General features: G+C 38.1%; 1 protein-coding gene across 50 annotated transcripts in view; it reads right to left on the bottom strand.

Moving 5' to 3' along the window:
• KIF1B (kinesin family member 1B) overlaps positions 1 to 19,211 on the bottom strand; it is a 182,199-nt gene that overhangs the window by 79,596 nt on the left and 83,392 nt on the right. For 46 of the 50 annotated variants that reach the window (XM_035307669.3, XM_035307670.3, XM_035307673.3 and 43 more), the window contains 6 exons: positions 17,554 to 17,629; positions 15,103 to 15,182; positions 14,496 to 14,602; positions 13,324 to 13,407; positions 12,901 to 13,081; positions 12,695 to 12,767 (listed from right to left, as the gene is read on the bottom strand). In XM_035307669.3, the coding sequence (XP_035163560.1) occupies positions 12,695 to 12,767; positions 12,901 to 13,081; positions 13,324 to 13,407; positions 14,496 to 14,602; positions 15,103 to 15,182; positions 17,554 to 17,629 (601 nt within the window). Of the gene's footprint in view, positions 1 to 987; positions 6,690 to 12,694; positions 12,768 to 12,900; positions 13,082 to 13,323; positions 13,408 to 14,495; positions 14,603 to 15,102; positions 15,183 to 17,553; positions 17,630 to 19,211 lie in introns of those variants that run through there. The other 4 variants (XM_078330359.1, XM_078330361.1, XM_078330360.1 and 1 more) reach the window with 1 other exon arrangement.

The raw sequence follows: 19,211 nt of genomic DNA, 5'->3' as shown, positions 1-19,211 counted from the left end.
GATATTTAAGGTAAAATCAGTATCACCATTCAGAGTTTTCCTGTTAGGCTGTTTTAGACATTAGATGCTTGGCTCCTAATGGCAGATTATAATTAGCAAGCAATAGCTGGAAGGAAAATATCCACACCCAAGATGATACTCCAGTCTTCAACAACACTTTGCTCCTCACCACCAGCAGCACTGTGTGGTCACAGTCACTGTACATATCACACTAATCTTCTGTGTCACCCTGTAAATGGTAGGGACATTGCAACTTTTCCATCAGTTTCTCCAGTAGCAGAGGAATACAAAGTACCTGAAGGGAAATGGTATGAGGCCAGAAGCAGACCAATTCCAGATTTCATATTTAAAAACTCATGTGGATTTTGTATTCTACCCTATGATACATGATTATGTTGTTTTTAAGTATTAAAAAATAATGCCAGGTCCAAATTTTCATTGAGACTACTGGTCCACTCCAGAAAAATATTCTTTGTTCTGCTTCCTCTCTAGTGTACCACTGATACTCTGGGTGAAAAAAAACGGTTAAAGGAGAAATAAAAGCTGCAGAGTCACTCAAAACTTTTTAGACATTTAGTGTCTACCTATATAGAGGGAAATAAATCATTTCATTTAAAAGAATTCAAATCAAGACTATGTAAAGAAAAAACTGAGAACATGGTTAGAGTAAACTCAAATCAGAAAGTGATATCCTTATTCATCTTTTGTGAGAAAATAGTTTATGTAAGTGAAATGTGGCATAAAATAGGGCTGAAAGATCCCGTTTAAGGTAGAATTTTGTTAAACAGAAAAGTGTAGCTAAAGCAAAAGCTTTAAAACTAATCAAGTTCACGTAGACATATTTTTTTAAATATTTGATTTATAATCATCTTCAGATGGAAAAGCAATAAACAGAAGTCAAAAACTAGGTTTAGTTAGCATTACCTTGCTTTCCTTTTCCCTCTTCCCACATAGAGAGAAATCACACTCTTAAAAGATGACTTCGACTTTATTGAATGAGGTCTTTATTTTTTAACATTACAAACTAACACTCCCTTTCTTAAAAGGCAGATCTTACACTCAAAGACAATCTTCAAGCATTTTTTGTTGTTTAAGAAATTGAGGGGGAAATCCACAGTTCATTAACAAGAAGATTCAAAACTTCATTTTACAGTAATAATGGGACAACGACTAACACATTTCACAATCAAAAGTGGTTCAAGCTAAGAATATCTAGAACAGATATTAAAATCTGAAAAAGATGACACAAACTGGACAATTACGAGTGTCACTTTTCACAATTTTGGCTCTAACAGTACAGAACAAATGCTTGTTTTGCACTGCACCTAAGAAGCCTCCTTTGTTAAGGTACACCAGGACACAGGCAGCATCCCCTCCGCCCAGTCATTTGTACAAATCATTAAGGCGAGTCTACAATGGACCAATAAGGCACTGGGACACAGCAGCTAACTTCAGGAAGTCTATGTAACTTCCTGTAGTAAAACAGCCTTTAATGCAGACATAAGTATGACAAATTCAGTGTTTTGTTTTGTTTTTCAGCATCAACCTGTACCTAAAGCACAAAAGGTCACTTCAAGTCACTTCAATGTAATAAACAATTCCCATTCCCCACATTACTAATGAAAAGAGAAATAATTCACTGGGCTAGAAGGAATTAGAAGCAGGAATAAATAAAATGCCCTTTGGTTTGGATTTATTAAAGAGAATGTCTTTAACTCTCCAAGTAATACCATTCTGGTTTATGAAACTATACCAATTAATTAGGACTCTTCTATATTACCACTGTCAGACCATCACATAACTTCAATAGCATAAACACTTTTTTCCCCACTTTGCTATAATAATAGCTAGGGCTACCTCAACAACAATGGTTTAATTATGACCATTTCTCTTTGGTCTTGTGGTATTTAAGCTTAGAGAGAAATCACATTAAACAAACAGGCCGGGCACGGTGGCTCACATCAGCCAACATGGTGAAACCCCATCTGTACTAAAAATACAAAAGCTAGCCAGGCATGGTAGCATGCGCCTGTAATCCCAGGTACTCAGGAGGTTGAGACAGGATAATTGCTTGAACCCAGGAGGCAGAGGTTGCAGTCAGCCAAGATGACGCCACCGTAATCCAGCCTGCGTGACAGAGCAAGACTGTCACAAAACAACAACAACAACACACACAAAAAAACAAAGTAATAAATGCCATACCAAGAGTTCACAAAAGGATGGTACTAGTTACTTAGTAAAAGATTCAATTAAGCAATTTTATTCATACAAAGTTATTCTCTAGGATAAGCATTTGCTCAGAAATGCATCATGGGGCATAGAGAGCAGTCCATAAAACCTTGGTTAATTTCTTCCTGGTCATCTATGAAATTAACGGATCCTTTAGCTATCTAAACAACATTTCAGCAACAAGAGGATACCTGGGATTAGTAGATGAAGCACAAATTATAAACCCAATCCTTTGGAATATCACTGTGGACACAGTCCTTACCACAATCCACAGTTGTAAATGAAAATATTATATAACTCTTCATTCTGTAGTGTTTTTTTTTTTTTCTTTCCCAATAAAGGGAAACAGAGTCTCCCTTTATTGCCCAGGCTAGAGAATCGTGGCACAATCTCAGTTCAATGCAACCTCTGCCTCCTGGGTTCAAGCAATTCTTTTGCCTCAGCCTCCTGAGTAGCTGGACTACAGGCACACATCACCACGACTGGCTAGTTTTTTGGTATTTTTAGTAGAGACTGGGTTTCACCATATTGCAGGCTGGTCTTGAACTCCTGACCTTGTGATCCATCCACCTCGACCTCCCAAAGTGCTGGGTTTACAGGTGTGAGCCACCATGCCCAAGACTCTACAGTGTTACCTAATCACCAGTGGAGAGTAAATCACTCACTCCTATGGTTTAGTGGGAAACAAGGGTATCTGTCCATAACAAGATTAAAAGACCACTGTAAGAATGAAAATATATGGACCTACTCTACGTTATCTCAAGTTAGGGAAATGAGAGCCCATTTTTGCTACAGAGTTGAAACCCAAATAATATAATAAATATTCTCTTAAAAAAAAAACACACACACACAGGTTCTCACTCTGTCTCCCAGGCTGCAGTGCACTGTTTATTCACAGGCAGGATCCCATTACTGATCAGCCTGGGAGTTTTGGCCTGTTCCATTTCTGACCTGGGCTACATTCACCCCTCCTTAGGCAACCTTGTGGTTTCCTGCTTCAGGGAGATCCCCATATTGATGCCAAACTTGGTGCAGACACCCAACTGGCATAGCGCACCAAGCCCAGCCCAGAACTCCTGGGATCTAGTGATCCTCCTACTTCAGCCTCCTGAGTAGCTGGGGGCTGTAGGTGAGTGCCACCACACCTAGCAATGACTGTTTTTAATCTTAGAAAATAAATTGTGTCTAGAAAGAAATAGCACATTTATGTCTAAAGAGGAATGAGAAAGGTCAACTGGGTTTACACAAGACGCATTGAAGTGACTGATTTGAAGTAGCCCATCAAGTACATTCAAACCAAATGGCACAGGAGATTGTCATCTCGGTAAGTCAACCCATTACAGACATTTACCCATGTCTAATCTGCCATAAAACCTCAGTTGAAGATTTCAACTGTTCTAGCTATGAAAGCAAAAATACCTCTCAAAGCTTCTCTTTTTAAGGGAAAAAAAATGTTAACTGGAAGCAACTTTCTGTGCATTAAGTATTTTCTTAGAGGCAAAGAAAAAATACTATGATTAAAAATAATGTGTTCTAATAAAGCATAGTGCCCGCATGCAAAGGAAAAAAAAAACATAATCACAATTTTTAAGGCTTCCTTGAATGCTAACTGCTATCTTGGTTGTAGTTTTCACATCATTTGGAAGACAAGTGTTTGCTAGATGATTTCATCTTAGGAATCTTCCATAACATGAAGTCAGGCAATTTCAGACATCTCTGGCTCTTCAGACTGCCTCTTAGAAATGTTTTTGACAACTCAAGAGATAAGGAACGATGTAGAAGATGATTCTTTTCTTTCCATTAAAACCCATCTTTCATAGTGGATTTTCCAGTGAGGCAAACTGAGATCACAACCAAATAAAATGAGGTATTGATACAATAAATGTTCATCAGGACTTCGCCTTCTTGTTTGAGGGTCTACAAGCATTACTACTGCTAATCAAAGAATAGTTTATCACATATCATCTCCTTTATTCCAAACCCAACCAAAGTTAACTTTTATTTCACTATTTCATCAACTATTGGAAAAAAGCAGCACCACAGAGCAATATGCTGTAGCTTTGTCCTCATGTCCTAACTCTTCCCTCTCAGGCCAAATATCCTCCTTACAAAACTTATATACACTGCTGAAAGCACTTATGCAAGTTTTTTGTTGGTATTTCTGTTGGCATGATTTTGGTGAATAATTCACTTTGTGTGCATATGTGTCAAATGACACACTGAACTTCAAAACACAAACCACAGACAGAATCCCAGACAGTGCCAATTTACAGATTCTGGTATGACATATTTCATACATATTCTGATACACTGAAAAGAAAAAAACTATTATACGAGTTTTTTTGTAAAGTACAGAATAAAAGAAGATGTGGAAGTTCCGTGGAAGATGAAAAGCTATGTATAATGTTTGAAGATACGTTTGAAGACCTTTAGTTTTGGCTTATGAAGATTCTAATTGTATTTAAATAAGGGAACAGACATGAATGAGAAATCCAAAGCTGTGTCCATAGAGTTGCATGTTATTTTTAAACCAATTTCTAACATTTATGGAAAATAACGGACATTTAATTCTGCTTATCAAATTCTCCTTTTGAAGGCATAAACTAAGAGGCAGGTCTTTCTGGATGTCAGGTTAATTTATAGGCATTATAAAAACATAACAAACTTATACTAAGATGGGACAAGTCTGTGTAAGACAGACTTATTAGTTTTCTAGGCACCAAAAAAGGAGGAACGTTTCAGAAAAAGTAGTTCTTGATTCTTTATCCAAAATTTCAGCAACTGCCCATTTATGGTATACAAGCAAAAGGGAGGTGTTGAAACTTTTACCAGTGTTTTGCCTTAACAATATAAAACCAGTTAATATTTATAATGTAAATAATAAGAACTCAAGGTCAAAGGTAGAACCAAATCAAATCATAAGCTAATACGGTCTGATTCTTCCACCATGATTTCAAGTTTGTCCAGTAACTGATTTATACTGTGGTTTCTCGACCAGCTTTGAGATTGGGTGCTGAAAACTGTCTCCTCATCCGCGGAGGCGTCATAAACTGGCTACAGTGGCTGGGTTTGTCAGTCGGCTTCTGATAGGAAGTGGATGCACTGCCCTCTAACTGACCTCCAGTGTTATAATTACAGTAAGACTGACGATGTTGATGAATATGGCGCTTTGCCTGGAAAGTCTGCACATCAGCAGTGGAGTGGCCACTGTGGGAGTTTAATGACTCCACGGAGGCAGATGCCTGGCAGCGCGTACTTTTCGGCTGGCCATTATTGAGAGAATTGCTTCTCCAACGTAGTTGAGGTGACTGTTGCTGATTATTAACATGCTGCTTGCTAACTTGGATATGATCCTGACTTCTCATTCCTTGAGAGCCCCATGGTAACTGGGGATCCTTAAAAGCTCCTTTACACCCTTTTTCTTGACTTTCTTCTTTATTCCCTTTCCTTGCTTCATCATCTTTTGGAATTCTAAGCTCTATAACCTCATCTTCTGTTATGATGATATGTGTCCCAGGACTCCAAGAGTTTCTGTGTTTAGGGTTGCTCTTAAAGGGGAAGCGGGGCTTCCGGTTCTCAGGAGGGATGAACCTATGAGGTACATTCTGTCGACGAAGCTGCTTCGTTATCTCCTGCTGTTGCAAGTTCTTAAACCGAATTTGCTCTTGCCTCATCCAGCGCAGACGTCCACGTCTAAAAGCTGGATCCCCATTCATCAGCTGGGAAACACGTTCTTCTTTTGCAAGTTCTCCGCTGTCTCCTTTACTTACATTATTGTCAGAGGTGCTACTAATATCAGCACCAACAGGCTCCTTGGCTTTGAGGCTTCCTGGGCTTTTCTGTTCCTGAGATCCAATCAGTGGCAAGACTTTCTCCATTTTGAGCATTTTATTTCTTAAGACTTTTATCTCCTCATCTTTCATGTTATTTTGCTTTTTGACTTCTTGCAAAATATCTTCCAGTTTGTCTATATGAACCTTGAGGTCATCTACATCAGTGCCGCCTTTCCCAGTGGCCATGACGTCTTCGATCTTCTCATCCCCAACACCGACAGTATCCCAGACATCCCTGGCCACTGCCCTCCAGGAGTCCCGCTCATTGGGGTCTTTCTTGCCATACATGGCACAAAGCTCCTTCATCTTGACAATGGCCAGGGCTTCAATCTCCTGTCGACTGTGCCTGAAGTCATTGAGAGCAACCTCATAGCAAATCTCTTTGACAGCCTGAATTTTAAGATCTGAGATCGTGACCCACTTGGAATCTTTACTCAAGCGCCTTCTTTGGGGTATCTGATACATTTTAATTGGTTCTCGTTTCTTCCCACTGCTGGGGAGGCCACATTTTTTAACAATGGTTTGCAACTTGCTGGGAGGTAGCTTTTCTCTCAGAGAAGTAATCAGTTTCCAGCTCTCTTCACACGACCTCTTGTCAGAATCGTCCCCGCTATCAGAATCCGCGTCCTTTGAAAAAACAAAATCAAAAAATGGCCCCAAAATAACCAAAATTAAAATGTAAAAAAGGAAAATTAAATTTTAAAAAAAGCAAGCAAAAAAGCCTTAACCAAATTTAAAAATATAACCAAAAAGACTAAAAAACAAAACAAAACAAAAAACCCTCAATGTGGAAATCTATTAAGATATACACCTATGTACATTTCTATTAATACAAAGATTTGTTTATTTGGTGTCCCTAATCCAAATTTCTGCTTAAGTGATAAAATTTGCCACCAAATTTCTTAGAAGGATTGACAACAGGGATGAGTCTCTCACCCTATGGTCACACAAAATTATTCAAATGGCGTGACTTAACAACCCCACTATCTAAAGAAAATGAAGTAAAACCTAGGCCCCACACATCATGCTAACAACCCATGCAGACACTTCCCCCACATTTGCCTTGGTTATTGCTGTTGCTTCTTCCAGAATCTCTTTCCCCCATGAGTGAGCACAGATGCCATAGAAAGATGTGACGAGCAGGCGGATTAACAAAGGTTAGTAAGGCTGTAGGACGCCAAGTTTTGTTTAGCTTTACTAAAAAGAGCAGCCCTAGAAAAAAGTTAGAAGATGAGAATGTAGAAAAAGAAGCAATCAAACAGGGATGATGTTAAAAATGCTAAAAATCTGTATGAGCAGACCATGTAAGTTCTTAATCAACCAAATGGTATTTTTCTATAAGACAAAAGGGTTTGAAATTCATCTTTCCATGAGCAGAGGATTTGCTACTTTTTTGTCATGTTAAATGTATCCATTTCAATAGTACAATTAAAGTTTGTTATCCAGATAACAAGGAAGCCTTTTTTTTTTAAAAAAGATCCTCATAGTGGGTGTGTTCTATTTTTCACACATACAAATCAATAAATATCTCACCTCCAAAATTTTGAGAAATAAATTACCAGAACAAAAATTAAGCTGGGCAAATATACTTCCCAAATATAATTTAAAATTCCCCAAGTCATATTTTAGTAAGTACAACTTAGAGATGTTTTCTATCTAGAAAACCTAGGATATTTTTAGCTATTTGAAGAATATCACTTTAAGTGACAACTCTTCTAATAAACACATAAAACACAAAGATTATACTCTAGTCACATAAAATTGATCCACTTTAAAAGGTATCTTTGGGATCTTTAACCGTCTTTCCAGCTGTCTTTGCACCCTTCCCTCTTTTTCAAAAAACCTTACTTAGCCCTAAATCAGCAGCCTGACTTCACAACAATGTAATTTCAAGGGCTGTTTGTATAGTTCTTAACTAATACAGGCAAATCTTGACAACATGAATCTCTGTGAAAGCAATGTTGAATTTAGATTCCAAATAATAAGTGGGATTAGAAAGAAGTTCTATTCGAGAGATAAAAATTGCTGGGAAAAGAAAATACTCGGCTGCTCTGCCTATGGGGTAACGATTTTTTATTCCTTTGCTTTTTTTTGTTGTTGTTAAAAGGCAGAATCTTGCTCTGTTGCCCAGGCTGGAATGCAGTGGTGCAATCTCAGCTCACTACAACCACTGCCTCCTGGGTTCAAGAGATTTTCTTGCCTCAGCCTCCCAAGTAGTTGGGATTACAGGCACCTGCCACCACATCCAGTTAATTTTTGTATTTTTAATAGAGGCAGGGTTTCACCATGTTGGTCTGGCTGAGGTGACTGACCTCAGGTGATCCAACTGCCTCAGCCTCCCAAAGTGTGGGATTACAGGCATGAGCCACCACACCCAGCCTATTTCTTTACTTTAATAAACTTGCTTTCACTTAAAAAAACAAAACAAAACTCAACTCATAGATGAGTAGTTCAAGATAGTCTAGTAAATGATAATATATCATCACTTAACAGTCTCTTTTTAATCACTGTGGTTACAAAAATATTTCTAGAGGGGTTTGTTTGCTTTTTAAAGGAATTGCAACTGACAAATAGTACCTTGCCTTCTAGACCAAAGTTTGTTGTTGTTTTTGTTTGCTTGTTTTTTGAGACAGGGACCCAAACTGGTCTCAAATACCTGCACTCAAGTGATCCTCCTGCCTTTGCTGGGACTATAGGCACACATCACCACACCTGGCTAAACTAAAGGTTTGCCTGTATAGCCGCCACTTTCTAAGGAACCAAAAAGTAACTTTCAACAATAATCATAATAATTTGGCCTCTGAATTTCAAACTGTTGCCACTGATTTATATAGTTCTATTAACCTACAAATGAGTACTACTCCCATTATAACTCTCACCTATTTGATAACTTAGCAACAAAAAGCAGTAAAGCTTGCTGTATTCTATCATACACTCAGCATTTCTTGATTAAAAAAAAAAAAGAATAGAGAAAAAAAGCTTGCTGTAACAGGATGTTTAAAAGAAAAAAGTTGAAAAAGCAGTAAAGCTAAATTTATAGACTCTACATTGATTTTTCATTTTTAGTTTTAAAAATGAGAATGGTTAATTTTAAGTGATAAAGATGACATTAATAAATATTAGAGGAAAAAGTTTGACTCCTAAAGAGGATTTTTTGCAAATATGTATAAACTGAGTTTTACAGAACATAAATAAATTCTCTTTGATTCTTCCCACATGACTAACAACTATCATCTTTTTTCTGGCTATTTTTCTTTTCCTCTCCAAATTGCTTAAGAGTGAAATGAATATTACCTAATTCAGGAAATGACAAGTATTCTGAGCATTGTTTTAATATCTTGCTTGAGAGACAAAATTTATCTTTAAATTCTAAAATATATATGAGTCTACATAAATCCAAAAGAACTCAAGTTAAATCAAGCAGCCATCGTTTTCTTTCTTTATAAAATACTGCCATTTTGACTCTGTAGAATATGTCCTCTTTATAGTTCAAACATGTCACCCTGTCACATACTGATAGTGATACTAAAAACTATATGCAAAGTTTATGTGATATAAATCCTATCTTCATGTCAAAAAAAGAATGTTTTATAATGTTTATTTATTTATTTTATATTTTTTTTTTGACACAGAGTCTCGCTTTATTACGCAGGCTGTAGTGCAAGGGCTTGATCTTGGCTCACTGCAAACTCCCCCTCCCAGGTTCAAGCAATTCTCCTGCCTCAGCCTCCCAAGTAGCTGAGATTATAAGCACCCACCATGATGCCTGACTAATTTTTATATTTTTAGTAGAGATGAGGTTTCACCATGTTGGCCAGGCTCGTCTCCAACTCCTGACCTCAAGTGATCTTTCCACCCTGGCCTCCCAAAGTGCTAGGATTACAGGCGTGAGCCACTGTGCCTGGCCAAATTTTTATAATATTTAGATTCATTCATTAAGAAGTTGGAAAGCTACTGAGGTCTAGTCAATTCACATGTCACAAAATGATCCTTCGGCTTTCATTAAATGCCAAATGCAAAGTAGGTATCCTAAAGAGACTCTGCAAGGAACTTATGCAAATAAGAGGGAAGATCCCAAAACAGTATGTAAACAGCAAGCACAGATAGGACCAGGCATATCACAGAGCAATAACTGGAAGGGAATGCTCAGCACTGTAATAATGTGATGCATCTGGGAACTATCAGAAAACTCATGAGCCTGAATTCCATTGTTTAATGCTGACAGTATGCAAAAAATGATTATATATGGTAAATATTAAATAAATATTTGCTGAGTAATAATCGCTTTGTAGTCTCTCAACGTTTATTCACAGGGTGCATTACAAACATATCTGTGAACTGACCAATACAGGATAATAAAAATACATTTTCCATTCAGTATTACTACTAATAGATGTTCTTCGGGTTAAAGTGTTAGAAATCAGGTCCTCCCTTAAGTCAAAAAATAGAAGAGGAACAGACAGACTTTTGAGAGGAAAGCAACTTCCTTGCTTTAAGGAGCTGCCCTAGAAATCCTGGCTTCCTTTCACATACAAAGAGCAAATAACAACCAGAATCTGATTATCTGCAGGCTATGTATGTCACCTAGAAACTAAATATGTCTCAGACATTCACTTTCTCTTTATTTCATGGCCATCTTTATTTTAGGGCACAGAATGATCACCAACTCTTGGTTATGGACAGCACCAGGCATCCTTATTCTGCCGTGCCTAGTTACTCTAAGTGAGGTCCCAGGTCCAGGATCATTGGCATCACCTAGAAGCTTGTTGGAAATGCATGCTCAGGTCCCAACCCAGACCTACTCAATCAGTTTCTAAATTTTTTTTTTTTGAGACAGAGTTATGCTCTTGTTGCCCAGACTGGAGTGCAATGGCACAGTATCGGCTCACTGTAACCTCCACCTCTGGTTCAAGCGATTCTCCTGCCTCAGCCTGCTGAGTAGCTGGGATAGAGATGGGGTTTCACCATGTTCACCAGGCTAGTCTCTAACACCTGACCTCAGGTGATCCACTCACCTTGGCCTCCCAAAGTGCTGGGATTACAGGCGTGGGCCACCGCACCTGGCCAAGTTTTGGTTTCCTCAACTATAAACGGGAGGTAATATTACATATTTTACTTATACATACACCTACCAAAGAGGGTTGTTTTGAGGATCAAATAAATTGAAGGATGTTAATGCTCTCTGTAAATTATAAAGCACTATACAAATACAAGGCATTATCATTAATAATAGAGCTTAATTACACCTGTCCTTGTTTGATCTCTCACAGACCATCAGAGGCATGTTATTAGAATTTACTACATTATTAAGATAAAAGACTTCTCTGTGTGTCACAAACCTTTTAAGCCACTAATCACATTGTAGCTAGTACTTTCCGTTTTCATTAAAAACTTAATTCTAAAAAGGCCTCCTAAAGCGCCTCTATTGGTAACACTATTATCTTGCCCCAACACTTGATTTATTCTTACAATCCATTCTTTTTAGGGTTTTACTAGAATTTGCGAGATAACAAACTGGTTTAATCCAAGCCCACGTCTGAGAATGAGGTGCGCTGGAAAAGGTTGCGTCTGCTCAAGTCCTTCGCTTTTTGGCCCACGTAGCACTAGTCCCTTCTTCTCCAAAACACAGATCATGACTATCAGACTGCAAGTTACATGCTGTATTTTATACTAAGGAAAGAAGCCTTATATATAAAAGATATGAATGAATCTTAAAAAATGAGAACTTCCTAAACTGCATCCACAGTATCCAAAGGTTAGTTATATTTTATTCTTACATATCAAATGAATGCTGAGATGGTCTTATAACCACAGCTTTGTTAACCAAAACTGGTTGGCTTTAAAAAAAAATCTAACTAATGGATCAATTTATTAATTCATGAGATTCAGTTTCTATCAAATCTGGGAAATCCATTACCATTATAAAATGCTGAAGCCATTAGTATTACATCAATAGCTGGGACCTTAAACAGACTTTCCAGCTGCTCACCCAAATCCTCCCTCCCTCCTCCCTCAAAGGAAGCAAGCCTTCTGTCCTGCCTGTGCTGGGTATGCAGCCTCTGCTCTGACCGCTACCACACATGCCACTGAGAACCTGGTTGAGAATTCAGATTCCATGCAGGGGAACAGGAAAGGAGTAACACATGCAACTGTGCAGCAACACGTTTAGACACAGTTTAACTTAAAAAAAAAATCTGCCCAGCCTTAGTAAGAACAATCCCAAAGTCAGCCCAAGAGCAGAGAATTAGTACTATCAAGTGATCAGAAACAAAACCAAGGCAAACTCCCACCAAATTCAATATTCAGAGTAATTATCATTAAAAGAACCACCACTGATGCAAATTCCAAAACCACTATCGAGGTAAAGGCTACCAGAAAAGCTCTATTTCCTTTAAAAGTATTTGGTTGTAACAGAAGTAAAGATTTGACTTTAAGTCATAAAAAGCCCAAAAGAGTACCTCTATGGACTATTTTTCAGGCTAAGGCTACCAGGAAATTTAAGTTCATTCTCCATTAAGGAAATGAAAGAACAGTGCATGGTATCATTTGGGTGAGTGCTACTCTGTGGAACAAGGAAAGCATGGGAACAAGCTGCCCTTTTCCCAACAGTTTAGCGGATTCAGGACTCCTACCAGTCTCTGCTGCTCCAAAAGAAGATCTGCTTCTTCCTTCTCCTTTTTGTATAAGATCTCCATTTCCTGTAGCCTAGAAGTTTAAAAAAAAAAAAAGGGCAAAAAGAATAAACTGTGAAGTCACTGAGCTATTATTTGAAGAATGCTATTAATATTAAGTGTTTAAAAGAAGAGATAGTCACGTGGGCTGCAGAATTGTGCATTACCTTTTCTCCATCTCTTGTTTCATATCAATTCCTTGTTTTTCCAGAAGCTCTCTCTGGGCAAATGTCCAGTCCACAGGCTCAGAAGGGGTCTCAGCAGAAGGAGTCTTCTCTCGTTCAGCTCGTGCTTGTTCCGGGTGGTTAAAACGGAAAACATGGTTTTTACCCATGATGATACGGTTTCCTGGAAACAGAAAAGTAGGGTTTCCAAAATATAAAAATAAGGTTAAGAAATAATTTTTAAAATATATACTATTTATTTAATAAACTCACCCTCCCTAATGTGAAGATAGCTTTCAAAGCCGTTGTTTTTATATGAACAAAAATCCTAATGCTATTACTTCAGCCTTTAAACAGCCAAAAATTAGAGTTGTCACATAAGCCATGTGCACATTGCTGAAGACGGCAAACCTCTCCCAGTCTCACCTGAGCGCAGCTGAACAGGCTGGGACACCCTCTTGCCATTTACGTAGGTTTCTGAGCGTTCACAGGGTTCTAGGGTCACGATAACTAAGAGGAACACAAACTAATGTTATCATCACAAACCACTGGAATCAAACAATGGAAAGCAGTTGCTTAACAGGATTTGTGGTAAGCGGAATAAATCCCTGCAATCAAGTGGCTGAAGTGTCTAGACAGTAGTTCATTTTGGGGTACTAGAACTAGTCCCAGTAGAAGAGGCTATCATTTAACTCTATGTGATAAACCTAAGATAACAGAAAATACTAGTTCTGGTGATCTCTGACAGTTCAGTCAATAAAACTCAAAACCGTCAGAAATCATTAAGGATGAGACACAGGTAATAACCAGAAACTTAAGATTGAAAAGCCTTTTTTTTTTTTTTTTTTTTTTTTTGAGATGGAGTCTCACTCTGTCACCCAGGCTGGAGTGCAGTGGTGCAATCTCGGCTCACTGCAACCTCAGCCTCCCGGGTTCTACTGGGAGAAAGCAATTCTCCTGCCTCAGCTGCCTGAGTAGCTCACCACCATAACCAGCTAATATTTTTGTATTTTTAGTAGAGATGGGGTTTCACCATGTTGCCCAGGCTGGTCTCGAACATCTGACCTTGTGATCTGCCCGCCTCAGTCTCCCAAAGTGCTAGGATTACAGGCACGAGCCACCACGCCCAGCCAAGAAGCCAGTATTTTGATAAAGGAATGAGTGAATTATATAACACAAAAATATCATTAGATTATTGCTGTTTTGTTAATAACCCAGGCAAAAATCAAGACTTTTTCTTCCCTTTTAGATAAAAAATAAATTCTACTGTGTTAAGACTTAATCTCTTTCAAATCTCCTATTGCCCAGGATATTTGTTATTTTCTTACTTTTCTATTAAATAATTAACATTCAAGACCAAGCCTAATTGCCTATATCCTGCTCAGTTCTTGGCAGTAACAAAAGGGCTTCTTTTGTCCAAGCTATTTTCATGTAAAGTAGCCCTGTCCATCTCTGCATTCACAAGCAGTCCAGTTCTCTCCATTTTTCAGAATTAGGTTGTGTAAGAAAGTACTACTGATAGAGAACACAAAGTCTTAAGGAGTTCTCATAATATGAAATGAAAAAGTTGTTGCTGAAGCTCCAGCTAGGATGCTCACCTTCACCGCTGTTGCTTCTCTCACTCCGGAAGATACAATGCTCTTCTTTAATGTGAGCCCCGCTCAGCACTATGTCCTGGCGCCGCTCAGCATCTGCCTGGCCAACCCTGAACACAAGAGAAAGTGTTTCCCAGGGAAATTCAGACACAGAAAGCACTACAAACAATGAACCTCTTTCTCCCAAAGAAAGAGGTTCTCCCTTTGGTACGTACAAAAAAGGTATTGCCTTTTTGCATCAGAAGCTTTCAACTACAAATTCTATCCTCATATATGATCAACTTCTCTATATCAGAATAAGAAACAAGGAACACTGATACACCAGTGTAACTCATACAGCATTATAAGAAGACATGTGTGAAATAAAATCCCTAAATAATGTATGTAAGTTGTTAGAGGAAAAAAATTTATTTAGGGTCTTCAGAGAAAAACTACATGTTAAATGGTTCCATTGGCAAAAACACATTAGTTGGAAAGACAGGATAGTTTGTAACTATTTCAGACAAAAAACAGCAAATCATTACATTAAAATTTTCAACACCTTTTTACTTACTGAATTATCTAAGAGGTGAAAAAAACATGAAGTGACCAAAACAAGAAAGAAATGTACCTTGTAATTCCATCTTTGATGTAATAAAGCAGGCACTCAGACATTAGCGGGTCTTCATTGAGGTTAACAAGATGTGGGGTCTGAAAAAGGTACAGATGATCAATTTGGAGCAGGGCACCATCAGAGAGCTGTGGTAACAACAGGGGCCTACAGGAGGCCAGGCTCCTTCAACTCTCCACAGAGCTTAGAGAGGGATTTCTTTTTATCTCTAGTTGTGGTTGGTTCCACAATAAAGAGAAAATACTCTCTTCAGGTCTCCCCAAACTGAACCAATGCATTCTATTATATTAAATTTAATTAATTAATTGATTTGAGACAGAGTTTCACTCTGTCACCCAGGCTGGAGTGCAGAGGCATGATCTTGGGTCACTGCAACCTCCACCTCCCAGGTTTAAGCGATTCTCCTATCTCAGCCACCCAAGCAGCTGGGATTACAGGTGCCCACCACTACACCTGGCTAATTTTTGTATTTTTAGTGGAGACAGGGGTTCATCATGTTGGCTAGGCTGGTCTCGAACTTCTGAACTCAAGTGATCCACCCTCCTCGGACTCCCAAAGTGTTGGCATTACAGGTGTGAACCACTTCACCTGGCATTCTATTTTAAAACATGAGTTCTGGGATAAAACAAACAAGACCCAATTTTTGATAAAGTGGAAACACAAGGAAAAAATTAGGACAGGCCATTTAGCTGAATGGTATAATTTTTGTAAATGCCTGGGTAAGAAATATTTAATTCTTCATTTACTTTTATTAGAATGTCCTCATACACCCCTTGCCACTTTCCAGTATAATTTTTATCAGTTCTTCTGTGGTCCCAGTTATTGCCTTTAGTTTATTAGTCTTTACCTTAAAGAAAAAATTAAAATTACTGACATTCGATAATATGAACATCCTCTAACAATCCTCTTCATTTAACTCTAATATTTCTAAATTCTTTTTTTAAAAAAACCAATCTTCTTTGGTGAAAATACCCCACTGGAATTCAAAAATAAGTCACATGGTCTTGGGGCCAAAATCTACTCAAGAGAGTGCCAGCAAGTGTGGAAGAATGAAAAAAGAGTCAGATAAGGCAGGTAAGAAAAGGGACTATAAAAGATGGTTAAAGAGAAATTTGAAAAAACCTCCACAACTTCTCAACTAGCATCTGCCTTGTAGTTAAAGAACTTGACTAATTTGAGAACGTCAAATCCCTTTGTGGGTAGCGTTCTTTAAAGTACATCATGATTTGAAAAATGGAATCTCAGAAAGAAGTGCTAAGACTTAGTTTGGATGTGGTCAAGGTATATCCCTTTCTTTCACGAAGAAGTGTAGAAAGGGGTAAAATTACAGAAAAAGCTTTGGAAATAGAGATCTCACTTTGGAATTCCACACAGTTTAGATCTCAACACTTGTTCAAGTTATTTATGATTCATGTTAAATGCCATATTTTCACAAGTGGTTACAGTAAAAATTTTCCGGCTGGGCATGGTGGCTCACGCCTGTAATTCCAGCACTTTGGGAGACCAAGGAGGGCAGATCATGAGGTCAAGAGATCAAGACCACCCTGGCCAACATGGTGAGACCCCGTCTCTATTAAAAATACAAAAATTAGCTGGGTGTGGTGGCATGCATCTGTAGTCCCAACTACTTGGGAGGCTGAGGCAGAAGAATCCCTTGAATCTGGGAGGTGGAGGTTACAATGAGCTGAGATTACACCACCGTACCCCAGCCTGGGTGACAGAGAGAAACTCCGTCTCACAAAAACACAAAAAACCCCACCAAAACTGTAACTGCAAAAATCTATACAATCATAAGTAACACATCTGAATAAATATATGTCTTACTGGAAAAAAAAAAACTACTAAAACTGTGAAAAACACTAATCTTTCATAATATAAACATATAAAATACTTATTGTTCTATTCTACAATATGCAAATGTCTTTACATCAATCTTTTCTGTTAAAAATAACACATTAGAATTTGAAAAAAAAAAAAAAGTTATGTGACCAGGACAGAAAAATTTAACCAGAAGAATTGTAGCAAAAACCACAGGAATATTTCATATCACATAAAAGTACCAATTCAAAACTCACCACCCCTTGTATACTAACTTAGAGAGGCCATCATCAGAACCTATGCATCAAGATGTTTAAGTCTCCAATAGCCAATCTGGGGTCACTTAAAATAAAGGACTAAACATATTCAATCATGGCCAAAAGTTACAGATATACTGTCTTGGGTTTTTTCTTTTGTAAATCGTAAACATGATAGGCATTTTAGAAATAGGTTGCCTTTGTACTACAAGACCATACTCTAAGATGAAATCAGAAATATCTGAAATTAAGCCAAGTATCATCGAGATCATAAAAGGGGGAAGGGAGTAAGTACTGAAAGATATGAAGTGCCCCAGTAACAAAGACAAACAAAAAGTGTCTCTGTCTGATTAGGTTTCATAACATTGTTTCCTACCTTTTTAGGTGAGAAAACCCCTAAGGTTCCTCCATCTTCCCGAATGGCAACTCCCATCTCAGCCAACAAAGCCTCTCTAGGAAAAAAACAGGTATATCAGAATACCAACACAAAAATGTCAATTAAATCAGTCTAATAAGGATTGGAAAATAAAGCATGCCCCAGCCTTTATTTTCAACAAAATAAAAACAATTTTCAACAAAAACCAAAGACAACTGGCCATATTTAAAGTCAATAATGCAAACATAAAATAATGTGCTTCTCGCATCACTAATGAGAAGTTATTTCTTTTTTTCTTTTTGTTAATCAATGAGAGCTTGTTATGTTGCTCAGGTTGGCCTCGAACTCATAGCCTCGCCTCCTCAAGCGCCAGGACAACTGGCCAGAGCCACCGCGGCTCCCGAATGAGAAGTTATTTCTAAAAGCAACATCACATTCAAAATAAATTAAATCTTGCTTTGTTAGTTATATCACTCAAATAAGAACTTTGTCTCAACCAACTTTGGAGACAGCCAATAATTCATAAGTAATATGTATATTAATATATATAAAAAAAGAAGAGGCTATTCCTTAAGTTATAAATTCCACCTGAAGAAACATTTCTAAGAAAGCAATCAGAAAGTAACTTTGATATGTGGAGTATAGTCTATAAATGTGATTTTCTCAAATGTTATGTTCCCTTGCCCAACTGTTTCAATAATTTAGCTTAAAATTGCTGTAATAAGTAAAAAAATCCTGTTTGTTACATTTACTATATCACTACATTATTAGTAACTTCTGCCTCACCTTCATGAACAAGAAAAACAGAAACTGGCTTTTTCAAATGTAGTCTATTCTAATAGAAAAAGAAGGTGGGTTATGCTCACCTTCAGGGTAGAGAAGTGATAGATGTTAGGACAGAATAGGGATTCTTAAAGTTTGCAGCCAGGCTGGGTGTGGTGGCTCACTTGAGGTCAGGTGCAAGAGACCAGCTTGGCCAACATAGTGAAACCCCATCTCTACTAAGAATACAAAAATTAGCTGGGTGTGGTGGCAGGCGCCGGTAATTCCAGGCACCTGTAATACTCAGGAGGCTGGGGCAGGAGAATCACTTGAGCCTGGGTGGTGGAGGTTGCAGTGAGCCAAGATTGTGCCCTTGCATTCTAGCCTGGGCAACAGAGTGAGACTCCATCTCAAAAATAATAATAATAATAAAGTTTTCAACCCAAACTCCTTCACCTCTTTACCAAAGAAGTTCTAGATAGAGAAGGCACCTTTGAAAGACAATAATCAGAATAGCTATTTGGATGTCTGCCTTTATCAAAAGAAACCTACTCTATTCCTCAATATGCTCCTATTTCCTTTTATTATTAAGACAAGGTCTTACTCTGTCAACCAGGTTAAAGTGCAGTGGTGAGTTCACAGCTCACTACAGCCTTGACTTTCAGGGCTGAAGCAATCCTCCTGCCTCAGCCTCCCAAGCAGCTGGAACTACAGGCATAAGCTACCACACCCAGCTTATTTTTTAACATTTTTGGTTTTTGTTTTTTTGAGATGGACTTTCACTCTGTCGCCCAGGCTAGTACAATGCCATGATCTCGGCTCACTGTAACCTCTGCTTCCTGGGTCCAAGCAATTCTCCTGCCTCAGCCTCATGAGTAGATGGGATTACAGGCACC

The sequence above is a fragment of the Callithrix jacchus genome, chromosome 7 (assembly GCF_049354715.1).
Source record: "Callithrix jacchus isolate 240 chromosome 7, calJac240_pri, whole genome shotgun sequence".
Taxonomy (NCBI): Eukaryota; Metazoa; Chordata; class Mammalia; order Primates; family Cebidae; genus Callithrix; species Callithrix jacchus.
The sequence above is the reverse complement of the archived record's forward strand: the minus strand, read 5'-3'. Positions and strand labels throughout refer to the sequence as shown.